The sequence below is a fragment of the Hylobates moloch genome, unplaced genomic scaffold (genome assembly GCF_009828535.3).
Source record: "Hylobates moloch isolate HMO894 unplaced genomic scaffold, HMol_V3 SCAFFOLD_4, whole genome shotgun sequence".
NCBI lineage: Eukaryota > Metazoa > Chordata > Mammalia > Primates > Hylobatidae > Hylobates > Hylobates moloch.
Genome location: NW_026652279.1, coordinates 106,285,576 through 106,298,049, shown reverse-complemented (window position 1 = coordinate 106,298,049; position 12,474 = coordinate 106,285,576). Strand labels below are relative to the sequence as shown.

General features: G+C 45.9%; 2 protein-coding genes across 4 annotated transcripts in view; one reads left to right on the top strand and one right to left on the bottom strand.

The window, feature by feature from the left end:
* Positions 1 to 2,080: 2,080 nt before the first annotated feature.
* Positions 2,081 to 4,916, bottom strand: LOC116467231 (collagen alpha-1(VII) chain-like). The gene is made up of 4 exons (XM_058438163.1): positions 4,866 to 4,916; positions 4,417 to 4,791; positions 4,006 to 4,141; positions 2,081 to 3,306 (listed from the first exon to the last, which is right to left on the bottom strand). Exons 1-4 carry the CDS (start codon positions 4,914 to 4,916, stop codon positions 2,975 to 2,977), a joined length of 894 nt encoding a protein of 297 aa, XP_058294146.1. The 3' UTR covers positions 2,081 to 2,974.
* The window catches only part of TSC22D1 (TSC22 domain family member 1), a 153,657-nt gene continuing 145,765 nt past the window's right edge, over positions 4,583 to 12,474 (top strand). For all 3 annotated transcript variants that reach the window (XR_004247745.2, XM_032150803.2, XM_032150805.2), the window contains exon 1: positions 4,583 to 8,008. Coding sequence is in view for 2 of the 3 variants with exons in the window: in XM_032150803.2 (XP_032006694.1) it covers positions 5,103 to 8,008 (2,906 nt within the window). In the remaining variant the exon portion in view is untranslated. The remainder of the gene's footprint in view (positions 8,009 to 12,474) is intronic.

Genomic DNA, 12,474 nt, shown 5'->3' with positions numbered 1-12,474 from the left:
TTTTGAGACGGAGTCTCACTCTGTCGCCCAAGTTGGAGTGCAATAGTGCGATCTTGGCTCACGGCAACCTCCGCCTCCCAGGTTCAAGCGATTCACCTGCCTCAGCCTCCCAAGTAGCTGGGATTATAGGTGTGCCCCACAGTGCCTGCCCGGCTAATTTTTGTATTTTTAGTGGAGAGGGCATTTCACCATGTTGGCCAGGCTGGTCTCAAACTCCTGACTTCAGCTGATCTGCCTGCCTAGGCCTCCCAAAGTGCTGGGGTTACAGGCGTGAGCCACTGCACCCAACCCAAATTTTCTATTTTTACGGCAAACACTAAATATGTCCAAATACATAAGGCTGGTTTGTAATGTTGCAACTGGATTTAAGTGAGCACCGCAGTACAGACTAATCTTTGAGTAAGCAGAAAAGTAATTCAGAGGCTGGGCGCGGTGGCTCACGCCTGTAATCCCAGCACTTTGGGAGGCTGAGGTGCATGTGTCACCTGAGGTCAGGAGTTCAAGACCAGCCTGGCCAACATGGTAAAACCCAGTCTCTACTAAAAATGCAAAAATTAGCCAGGTGTGGTGCCACATTCCTGTAATCCCAGCTACTCGGGAGGCTGAGGCAGGAGAATCACTGGAACCCGGGAGGCAGAGGTTGCAGTGAGCTGAGAATGTGCCATTGTACAGCCTGGAAGACAGAGCACGACTCTGTCTCAAAAAATAACAAAAAAGTAATTCAGAGGTACAGCTTCAGAATGAAAACAGCTAAAATTCGGTCTTTCAAAAGGCAAAGGATAGCTCTAAGTACTTGGTTAAAAGGATTTAATGACTTTATTATACATAGCAGTAGGCATTTAATGTTTATGTAATAAAAATCCAGACCTTTTTAATTAAAAGATGATAGTATAACAAAATCTGGCTCTTCAGGTGCCTTCTCCTTGTTTTAATGTATTTGTGTTCATATATTGCTGGTCGTAAGAATTTTGGAGGGGGAAAGAGAGACCCAGATTTTTGAGACTCGGATTTCCCTAACTGTAGAGTTGCCTTTTATATCTTTTTTTTTTTTTTTTTTTTTTGAGATGGAGTCTCGCTCTGTCGCCCAGGCTGGAGTGTAGTGGCCTGATCTCGGCTCACTGCAAGCTCCGCCTCCCAGGTTCATGACATTCCCCTGCCTCAGTCTCCCACGTAGCTGGGACTACAGGCGCCTGCCACCACGCCCAGCTAATTTTTTGTCTTTTTAGTAGAGACAGGGTTTCACCGCGTTAGCCAGAATGGTCTCGATCTACTGACCTCGTGATCCGCCTGCCTCACCCTCCTAAAGTGCTGGGATTACAGGCGTGAGCCACCGCGCCCGGCCGAGTTGCTCTTTATATCTTAGTTGGACTTGATGCAGCCTAAGCAGGAGTTTGAAAGTGATATGGCAGGCAAAAATTAATACACTTCAAAAGATCCTATTTTCTTATGTTAATTCTGGATTTTTTAAAAAAACCTTTATTTTAAAAGGAATAACACCCCAACCCTTCCTCCCCCATCAAAACAGCTCAAACAGTACCCTTTGCTACTGGTCATTAGAACACGTATCTGTTTCCATAGGGCTATCTCAACAGCTCTTTTACTCTATCAGCTTTGGGTAAGACTTTAATATATGTGTTTATTAAGCGTCAAACCGTATCAGCACAATCATAGTGAGTTATTTAGGTGGCCCAACGGGTGTAGAGCTGCTGTTTGGGGTAATTTAAAACTTTGACTTAAAAAAATAAAAACAAAACAAAAAACCCTTGACTTAAGGCTACATTTTGAGAGATCAAGAGCATTTTCTTTTATACTGCAGTCCAGAGAAAGGACTTTCCACCCATCTACACTCCACTGCAGTTTCAATCGGTTAGGGTAGTTTCTATTTTCTATTAAAAAACTATTGAAAAAGAATGTCAGATTTGCATTTCAACAATGGATGGCAGCGATTAACCAGGCATATCACTTGCAACAAAAGCTGAAGAAGTAAAAAAGAAATAATTATTTTTGTGAAAACACAAATAGCCATAGTTCTATAAAAAAAAACACAACAATTCACATATTAATATCATAGAACAAGTAGTCTTCTCATATTTTTTATTACTGTATCACTTCGAATATTTGTGAGAGCCTATTTACTTCTAGAAGAGGTTTACATTAGCAATATAAAGTAAAATAAATAAATAAATAAATAAAGTCCCGGTTTTTTTCAGTGTGGGAGAGCCCAGATAAAGCAACAATGTATCATAGCTTTGATGCCGGATAGATGGGATGTTGAGAGTGCACTTCTATTCAGTAACATGCAAATGGTGACATAATTCACTTTTTGAAGGCTGCCCCTTGGAGCAAGGGGAAGAGTTCAGAGAAAATTAAAGGTAAAAAGTTGAATTGACAACTAGAGGTGTATCAAAACTGCAAGTGACAATCGTTTTTGCTTTAACAATCTTCTGAAATAGGAATATAAATCCGTGAGATTTCCTGAATCAGAAGTCTAATCATAAGCGTTGATGAAAATTCCTCCCTACAGTTTTTCGGCTTGCTTTATCATTTTTAAATTCCTGGGAGAGACTTACATTCTCGATTATTGGTAAGAAACGCTTAGAACTAGGTTTTGACATGAAATACCAACAAAATAACTGCCAGTAAATTGCCCCCAATCAAACCTAACATTGCTTCTGTAGAACTACAGTCGGACCCATGAAATGTAATGTGTGTTTTAAAACTGGAATTTCGGATGGCTTTTTCTTTTCTAGCCCTAAAAGACATTCTTATCATTTGTGTTGCTCACATGTCCGGGCCACCTTGCCTCTTGAGTCAAACCAATGGGGGATATAGCCAGGACGATGAAAGAAAAAGGCGTCGCTGCTTGGAGACACCTGTTGAGGTCAGTCGTTTACAGGGCCGGCCTGCTTCTGTCCTCCAGTTAAGGATGGATTGCAACTACTCCTCGTTAGAGAAGAGCCTACCCCAGAGGAGCTCAGGCAGTTAACTGGAAACAGCTGCAACATCTGCCCGGCCGCCTCGCCCCTGCCCGTTGAAGGGCGAGGGGACCGCATGGCAGCAACTGCACTGCACAAAAGACAACACCTATCACCGGGAGCCACCGGCCTTCCGTAGACCCCGCAGCTCCCGGCCCTAGGGCATCCCCCGAGGAGGCAAGGGCCGGGGGCGAGCCCAGGTGCGGCGAGGGGGAGGAGGTTTCCGCCACCACGCGCCTGGGAAGAAAGCCTGACTCATGTCGTGGCAGCGGCAGCAGCGGCAGCAGCGGCAGCGGCGGGCTCCAGGGAACTGAAACTCGTGATGCTGTTGCTGCGGAGAAAAGCCTCATTACCCATTCCGCAGGCGGGGGACACCACCCATGGCGCGCACACCACGCGCCGGCGCTCCCGCCGCCTCCGCTGGCCCTTCCGTACCGCGCCCCCTCCTCTGCCGCGTGCCCGCGCGCGCCGGCCGCGAGGGTGAAAAGAGCGGACACACCTAACTGCGCGCGCGGCAGGCGCGCACCCTGCCCACCCCCACCGGGCCGAATCACGCAGTGCGACCCGGATTCGCTCCTTCGGCCGAAATTCCCCACCCCCACTCCCGCCTCCGGCTCCGCCACTCCCGGCTTCGGGGCCTCTGCCAGCCTTCGGCAATTTCCGTCGGGAGATCCGGCGCTCGCCTAGGCCCGAAGACCCGCCGCCTCCTGCCCCGCCAGACTCGGCTTTATGTCTGCGGCTCCGAGGCGCATGCGCAGACGCCATCTTCCCTCCTTCCCCTCCGCCTCCCCCCTCCCCCCCGCCACCACCGCCACCACCGCCTCCTCTCGCCGGCGGTCGCCCCTCCTCCTCCTGCGCTCCGTGCTGGTCCCTCCCCTCCCGATGCCGCGAGAGACTGGGGGATACGGTGAAGCCGGGGGAGCCGAAGAAGAGCACTAGTAACAACCACCACAGCCCCCTCCCCGCCCGACACCCTCCCTCGGCACCCACCCACTCCCCCGCCCCGTTTGCCGACACCAACCAACCCCACCTCGTTCCTTTGAACGGCGTCGGCTGCAGTCGCTGCACCAGCCCGTCTGGCCACCAACGCCGCCGAGAAAGGAGCCGCCGCCGCCTGCGGCCCCCTCCCGCCCGGTCGCGGGAGCAGCGGGGTGAGGAAGAGCCGGCTGCGGAGGAAGAGGACAAGAGAGGGTCGCACCCTCCGCCCTAGCGCACGTCCCGCCGCCCTCCGGGGAGGCTCGGGCGCCGGCCCCTTCCTCCCCGAGGACGTGTGCCGAGCCGAGGCGCCTGCCCTGAGGGAGGAAAATGCTCGGGCTCCATGGCTGCCAGTGATGGAGCGGTCCCTGGGCTCCCGCTGCCACCGCCGCCGCCGCGCCCCGGCCGTGCTCCGCGAGGACCCGGCGTCTCTGCGCGCCCGCCCGCGCCTCGTTGCTGGGCTCACCGTACCGGGCGCCTCGCCGCCGCCCCGCTCGCAGCCGCGTCGCCCCGGCCCCAGCAGCGGCCAGCGTTTCCTCACCGAGCAGCCGCCGCGAGCCCAGGGGGTTTGAAAGGGTCTGCGGGGCGCGGGGGGAGGGCCGAGCGGGGCCAGGAGGGGAGGTTTGAGCGACACTGAGCTCGGTGCTCGCTGGCGGCGGCGGCCCCGGGGGTGGCGAGGGGAAGGCACTTGCTCGGCGCTGCCTCCGTGCAGAGCGGCCGGGAGGGCTTTGCAGCGGCCGCCGCCGCGGCGGGAGGAGGGGGCTGAGGCGGCCTCGGAGTTGGCCGGAGAAGGTGGGCATTTCTCGCTTTTCCTCCCTTTCCTGCGCTCTCCCCCTCCCTCCTGCCCCGCACCCCACGTGAAGCGAAATATAAAGGGGGGTGTGAGGCTAGAAGGGAAAGTGAATGGCGAAGGACTGAAGGGATCCCCCCTTCGGGTCCCCGGCCGCCCTGTTCACCCTCGTTCATCCTCCTTTCCGAAGCTCGCTCTCGAAGGCAGGAGCGACCGGCGCCTTCGGCTGAGGAGGAGGAGAAGGAGGAATCGCGCCAGGCGGAGCGTCAGGTCCCGTTTTCCTCTCCGGCGTCTCGAATACAAAGATTACGGTGCAGAAGGAAATTGCACTCGTCTCCTCCGTGTCCGCGGTACCCAACACAATGCACCAGCCGCCCGAGTCCACCGCCGCGGCCGCCGCCGCTGCAGACATTAGCGCTAGGAAGATGGCGCACCCGGCAATGTTCCCTCGAAGGGGCAGCGGTAGTGGCAGCGCCTCTGCTCTCAATGCAGCAGGTACCGGCGTCGGTAGTAATGCCACATCTTCCGAGGATTTTCCGCCTCCGTCGCTGCTTCAGCCGCCGCCCCCTGCAGCAGCATCTACGTCGGGACCACAGCCTCCGCCTCCACAAAGCCTGAACCTCCTTTCGCAGGCTCAGCTGCAGGCACAGCCTCTTGCGCCAGGCGGAACTCAAATGAAAAAGAAAAGTGGCTTCCAGATAACTAGCGTTACTCCTGCTCAGATCTCCGCTAGTATCAGCTCTAACAACAGTATAGCAGAGGACACTGAGAGCTATGATGATCTGGATGAATCTCACACGGAAGATCTCTCTTCTTCGGAGATCCTTGATGTGTCACTTTCCAGGGCTACTGACTTAGGGGAGCCGGAACGCAGCTCCTCAGAAGAGACCCTAAATAACTTCCAGGAAGCTGAGACACCTGGGGCAGTCTCTCCCAACCAGCCCCACCTTCCTCAGCCTCATTTGCCTCACCTTCCACAACAGAATGTTGTGATCAATGGGAATGCTCATCCACACCACCTCCATCACCACCATCACATTCATCATGGGCACCACCTCCAACATGGGCACCACCATCCATCTCATGTTGCTGTGGCCAGTGCATCCATTCCTGGTGGGCCACCCTCAAGCCCAGTATCTAGAAAACTCTCTACAACTGGAAGCTCTGACAGTATCACACCAGTTGCACCAACTTCTGCTGTATCATCCAGTGGTTCATCTGCATCTGTAATGACTAATATGCGTGCTCCAAGTACTACAGGCGGAATAGGTATAAATTCTGTTACTGGCACTAGTACAGTAACTAATGTTAACATTACTGCTGTGGGTAGTTTTAATCCTAATGTGACAAGCAGCATGCTTGGTAATGTTAATATAAGTACAAGCAATATTCCTAGTGCTGCTAGTGTGAGTGTTGGGCCTGGAGTTACCAGTGGTGTTAATGTGAATATCTTGAGTGGCATGGGAAATGGTACTATTTCTTCCTCCGCTGCTGTTAACAGTGTTCCTAATGCAGCTGCAGGGATAACTGGGGGATCGGTTTCAAGTCAGCAGCAACAACCAACAGTTAACACTTCGAGGTTCAGAGTTGTGAAGTTAGATTCTAGTTCTGAGCCCTTTAAAAAAGGTAGATGGACTTGCACTGAGTTCTATGAAAAAGAAAATGCTGTACCTGCTACAGAAGGTGTGCTGATAAATAAAGTGGTGGAGACTGTAAAGCAAAATCCGATAGAAGTGACTTCTGAAAGGGAGAGCCCAAGTGGGAGTTCAGTGAGCAGTAGTGTCAGCACACTGAGTCACTATACAGAGAGTGTGGGAAGTGGAGAGATGGGAGCCCCTACTGTGGTGTTGCAGCAGCAGCAGCAACAACAACAGCAGCAACAACCAGCTCTCCAAGGTGTGACCCTCCAACAGATGGATTTTGGTAGCACTGGTCCACAGAGTATTCCAGCAGTTAGTATACCACAGAGTATTTCTCAGTCACAGATCTCACAAGTACAATTACAGTCTCAAGAACTGAGCTATCAGCAAAAGCAAGGTCTTCAGCCAGTACCTCTGCAAGCCACTATGAGTGCTGCAGCTGGTATCCAGCCATCGCCTGTAAATGTGGTTGGTGTAACTTCAGCTTTAAGTCAGCAGCCTTCCATTTCCAGTTTGGCTCAGCCCCAGCTACCATATTCTCAGGCGGCTCCTCCAGTGCAAACTCCCCTTCCAGGGGCACCACCACCCCAACAGTTACAGTATGGACAACAGCAACCAATGGTTTCTACACAGATGGCCCCAGGCCATGTCAAATCAGTGACTCAAAGTCCTGCTTCAGAGTATGTACAACAGCAGCCAATTCTTCAAACAGCGATGTCCTCCGTACAGCCCAGTTCTGCAGGAGTAGGAGCAGGAACAACAGTGATTCCTGTGGCTCAGCCACAGGGTATCCAGCTGCCAGTGCAGCCCACAGCAGTCCCAGCACAACCTGCAGGGGCATCTGTCCAGCCTGTTGGCCAGGCTCAGGCATCAGTGTCTGCTGTACCTACTGGCAGTCAGATTGCAAATATTGGTCAGCAAGCAAACATACCTACTGCAGTGCAGCAGCCCTCTACCCAGGTTCCACCTTCAGTTATTCAGCAAGGTGCTCCTCCATCTTCGCAAATGGTTCCACCTGCTCAAACTGGGATTATTCATCAGGGAGTTCAAACTAGCGCTCCAAGCCTTCCTCAACAATTGGTTATTGCATCCCAAAGTTCTTTGTTAACTGTGCCTCCCCAGCCACAAGGAGTAGAACCAGTAGCTCAAGGAATTGTTTCACAGCAGTTGCCTGCAGTTAGTCCTTTGCCCTCTGCTAGTAGTATTTCTGTTACAAGTCAGGTTAGTTCAACTGGTCCTTCTGGAATGCCTTCTGCCCCAACAAACTTGGTTCCACCACAAAATATAGCACAAACCCCTGCCACCCAAAATGGTAATTTGGTTCAAAGTGTTAGTCAACCTCCCTTGATAGCAACTAATATAAATTTGCCTTTGGCACAACAGATACCGCTAAGTTCTACCCAGTTCTCTGCACAATCATTAGCTCAGGCAATTGGAAGCCAAATTGAAGATGCCAGGCGTGCAGCGGAGCCCTCCTTAGTTGGCTTACCTCAGACTATCAGTGGTGACAGTGGGGGAATGTCAGCAGTTTCAGATGGGAGTAGCAGCAGCCTAGCAGCCTCTGCTTCTCTTTTCCCGTTGAAGGTGCTACCGCTGACGACACCCCTGGTGGATGGCGAGGATGAGAGGTAAGATCATGTCATATTTCTGGAGACATTCAACAGATTTGAAGTTAGTCTATTTAGTAGCTGTATGTATGCACAAAATTAGTCTAAAACATTGTATATTGTTTTCATTTTTGTATGTGAAAAATGCATTTTTATGGGAAGTTTTATAGAGCAAGAGTTATGGAATGTTTTCAGAGTGGGTAGGAAATAATAGTAATATGTAAACAATATTTTCAGAATAGTTGTTGAGCATGTGTTCGCATTAAAAACAGGTTTGGGGGCACCAAGTGGTTTTATTATCTATAAAATGCTTTTTAGAAATATTAATTATGGAAAGCTTAATTTTTGCTAACCCACATAATAGTTAATCTATTTTGAGCTGCTAAAATAATCTCTCGGGGGGTTGTGGTTCCCACGTTTGTTCTCCTTTACTAGACATCCCTTTTTCATTTCTACTGTGTTTGACCTTAGTCTGTGAAAGATATTGTTGCCTGCTTTTCCTAGTCAGATATCGTAGGAAAGATGACTTAATCTGGGTTATGTAGGTTGCCCTCATACTCCAACTGACCAACTTTTGCGTACTTTTTTAATGGTCATTTTATCTGAACAGTAAAGGAATGGGAATCTTATTTTGCGGGAAAGGAGGACATAAACTATCAAAGTAACCAGACTTATCTTGATAGTATACTGTACATTTTTTCTTTTGCATGGTAGATCAAGGTGGTAGCCATTTTAAAGAATAGAGAAAGTAAGTCTTGGAGGATTGAATTTATAGAGGCATGAAAATAAGACCTTGGTCTCTGGCTAATCTACTCCACCTGTTCCTTTCTTTCCTTACCAAAAAGATACAGAAAGTGTAAAGTATATTATTAAACCAAGCGTTTTTTCACTTAGATTGGAAATAATATGCCAGTAACGCTTATTGAATCAAATTGTGTCTTTGAAGCTGACTGGCTAGAAAAGTTGTGAAATCTTTCATGTTGATTTTTAAAATAATGTTCTTTTCACAAATTTTCCAGTCTGTTACTAACCTTGATTAAAATGCTATTATAGGAGTTATGAAAAGACATCATTTTCACGGTGGAATTTGGAGTAAGTGTGCAAGATATTTAATTATTTTAGTATTAGTTGGAGGGTTTTGTGATTGAACTTTCATCAAGCGAATTTAAGCATTTATATTCTATATGTATGTGGGTTTTGCTTTGGAAAAATTGAGCATATTGCAAAATAGTTGTAATTTTAGAAAAAGAAAACAGGTCAAATGTTTCAGTGAGGTTTGCGTTATTTAGTTGTTTAAAAGATAAGATAAAGACATGGTTAAATTGATAAAATCTTGTCTTTCAAGATTTTTATTATTTTTCTAATAGTCAGGTAATTAAAACCTTGTTACCTAACCAAATGTGTTCTGTATTATTTGTACAAAACTGTACTCTAAAAGATAAACTTTTAGGAGGTAGTTTCCTTTATTGTTCCATTATTATTGTTCAACCTTTAATTTTATCATGCTAATACTTATCTGTAATTTTAAAAGAATTACCACAAATATTAATGTTTCTTAAGTCAAAAGGTTATGATTTGAGTGAAGCCGCTATAAAAACAGCTATATTATGTGGATGCTAAGTTTAGAGAAACAAAAGACGGGTAAAATACACAAACGAAAACACTCATTTTGAATTCAAACTTGCCATGATTTTGTAATTGCCATTTGTGGTCTCCTGGCTTGACTTTCACCTCTTTTTCTTCCTATTGGTAGGACATGATAGGATTTTCCACAGCTTGCTCTTCCAGACAATTAAAGTCAGATGATGCTACTTTCAGCTAGATTTTTAACTATAGGAATAGGGTCCCAGTTTAGGATATTAATATAAAATTAATTTTTCCAGATAATAATTGAGAAAAGGATTAATAAGGTGGAAATTATGGAATTCTAGAAAGGGACAAAAAGACATACTGAGAAATAAGGAAATATAGATCTAATACAACAAGTTGTCTTCAGACACTGTACGCATTCAATTATAATTATGTTTACCAGTCTCTCCCACAAGACCAGGAGTTCCTCAAGAGCAGGGACTGTTTTGAATTTACTACCTATTTGGGCCTTGGTTAGTTAACATCAAAGTTTCGTGATTAAAAACCAGAAAATTTTTGTTTCAGCGGTATCTTAAATTCTGTGAAATCAGAATGTCACCCTAAAACACTTTGTAAGATCAGAAAAGATATATATTACATTCTTATTGTGTTTTACTGAGATTATTTATCACTGCAGTTTGGAAGAAGAAGTTAATTTTCATTTAAATTTGCCCTTGGAAGATAATTTAAGAATAACTACAAGAGAGAACAGTGATGTGATTAAAAAACAAACTTTTAAAACCTTTCTTCCCATGGTGGCTTCTGTTGTCACTTGCATCTTCTGGGCTTGGTCACCATTAGTCTCAGGAGAGAGGGAATACATACATAATTTCAATATTATGAATCAGGAAATGTGTTAACAATATAACTTGGGCAGTAGGACAGATGAAGATGGTTGTCTTTTAATCATCTTTTGAAATAATACTCTAACACTTTAGATTATAAAATGTTTAGACATGTGGAAAGTGCCTTCAGTCGCTCACTGGGAGAGACTATAAACATGGATCAGGATGTTAAGATTATGTATCTTATTTTAAAAAAAATCATTCTTATTTAAAAGGTCTTAATATCAGGCCGTGTGCGGTGGCTCACACCTGTAATCCCAGCACTTTGGGAGGCTGAGGTGGGCGGATTGCTTGAGCCCAGAAATTTGAGACCAGCCTGGGCAACATGGCAAAACGCTGTCTCTACAAAAAAATGCAAAAATTAGCCAGGCATGGTGGCGCATGCCTGTAGTTCCAGCTACCTGGAAGGCTGAGGTGGTAGGATCACCTGAGCCCTGGAGGTCAAGGCTGCAGTGAGCTGGGATCATGCCACTACACTCCAGCCCGGGTGGCAGAGCAGGACCCTGTCTCAACAACAACAACAAAAAAGTCTTAATGTCTTAGACTATAACATGAACTGTGAATTCTCCTTTACAAGAATGGGAAAATACAGGTATTTCATCTTTTATGTTTTGTGATTGTTATTAGCACAGCCTCTTAATGTGAAATGAGTCAAACTTCTATTCATCCTTCAAGACTCAGCTCAGATGTTCTCTTTAAAGCATTCTTTTCACTCAGGGGACATTGTTTCCTTAGCACTTTTTAATATTCCTCTATTTAAGCACTGTACACATTCAATTATAATTATGTTTACCAATCTTTCCCACAAGACTAGATGTTCCTCAAGGGCAGGGATGAAGTATTTTTTTGAATTAATTAGCAGACATTTCTCTGATTTTTGTCATGATTTAAAGTTTATATTGTCCCTTAAGCACAATTGTGAGAGATGCAGGATCATATAATTTATGCAACAAATGGAAAAGAACTGAATAAAAAGACTTGCTTTTTTGTATCTCTCATCAACATTTTTAGGCAAATTGATGTCTGTCTGCAAAGTACAGTGCCTGTTTTATAGTAGGTCCTCAAATATTTAAGACGCATGTGTGTTACCTATAAAATAGGAGTAATACTCATTTTGCCTACTTCTCAGGATGGCAGTAGTATCAGTTAAAATACTTTGTTAACTAAAATACAAAATTATAATTTTTAAAGTTTTTTTCAAGGTATACATGCACAGTTTAAAGATAGTTTAAATGGTTTTCCAAGAAATAAATGGAAGAGCTTCCTGCACCCTTACTTTGCAGTTTTCCTTTCCTAGAAACAATCACTTTCACCTCTTTTAGATGATTATTGTGGTATTTACCTCCCAGTCCCTGAATAACTTGCTTGTCTTACTACTAGATATGTAATATAGTCTGCTGGTTAGGAGCATGGACTGTGGAGTTAGATTGCCTAGATTTGATTTTTCTTGTCATTTACTAGTTTTATGTAACATTGGGCTATTTATCCTCTTTATGGTTCAGTTTTCTCATTAAAAAAAATGATGACAATAGTAGTTACCTCATGGGGTTGATACAAGAATTAAATGAATTTGGAAATTCCCTAGAACTTTGTCTAACTCATATACCCTATGTAAGTATTTGTTAAATAAAATACACCTTTCATTTATTTTTGTCTTTATTAACTTCCTGGATAGAAAACGAAGATTTAATTTTGTTGTTACCATATACCTACCTGGTCTCCTTTTTTCCCAGTACCCTTCTTCCCAGTAGTTATCACTATTGATTATTCAGTATTCTTGTCGAATATTACTTTTCCTATCCTGTACAGTGTTTTGTGGCTGCTTCCCTGCCCCATCCCCACCTGTCTATTATAGAAATGGGTTTTCCTCCACTCCCAAGTTTTCATCTGTCAGCGCTGTCTGTTTTCTCCAAGTTGCCCCTCCTTTCCCCACCCTCTTCCCATTTTTGTATGTTTTGGGCTCTACCTTTCTTGTAGAACCTTTCCTTAGATGTCTGGTAAGTCTTGATTGTC

Bases quoted from the DNA above. Each gene is read 5' to 3' on its own strand.
- LOC116467231 (XM_058438163.1), bottom strand. From the start codon at position 4,916: ATGAACGAGGGTGAACAGGGCGGCCGGGGACCCGAAGGGGGGATCCCT. The intron at 4,792-4,865 runs GTCCTTCGCCAT...GGTGCGGGGCAG, and splicing joins CCGAAGGGGGGATCCCTTCA to GAGGGAGGGGGAGAGCGCAG. The intron at 3,307-4,005 runs GTGGGGTTGGTT...TTTTCTCCGCAG, and splicing joins ACGCCGTTCAAAGGAACGAG to CAACAGCATCACGAGTTTCA.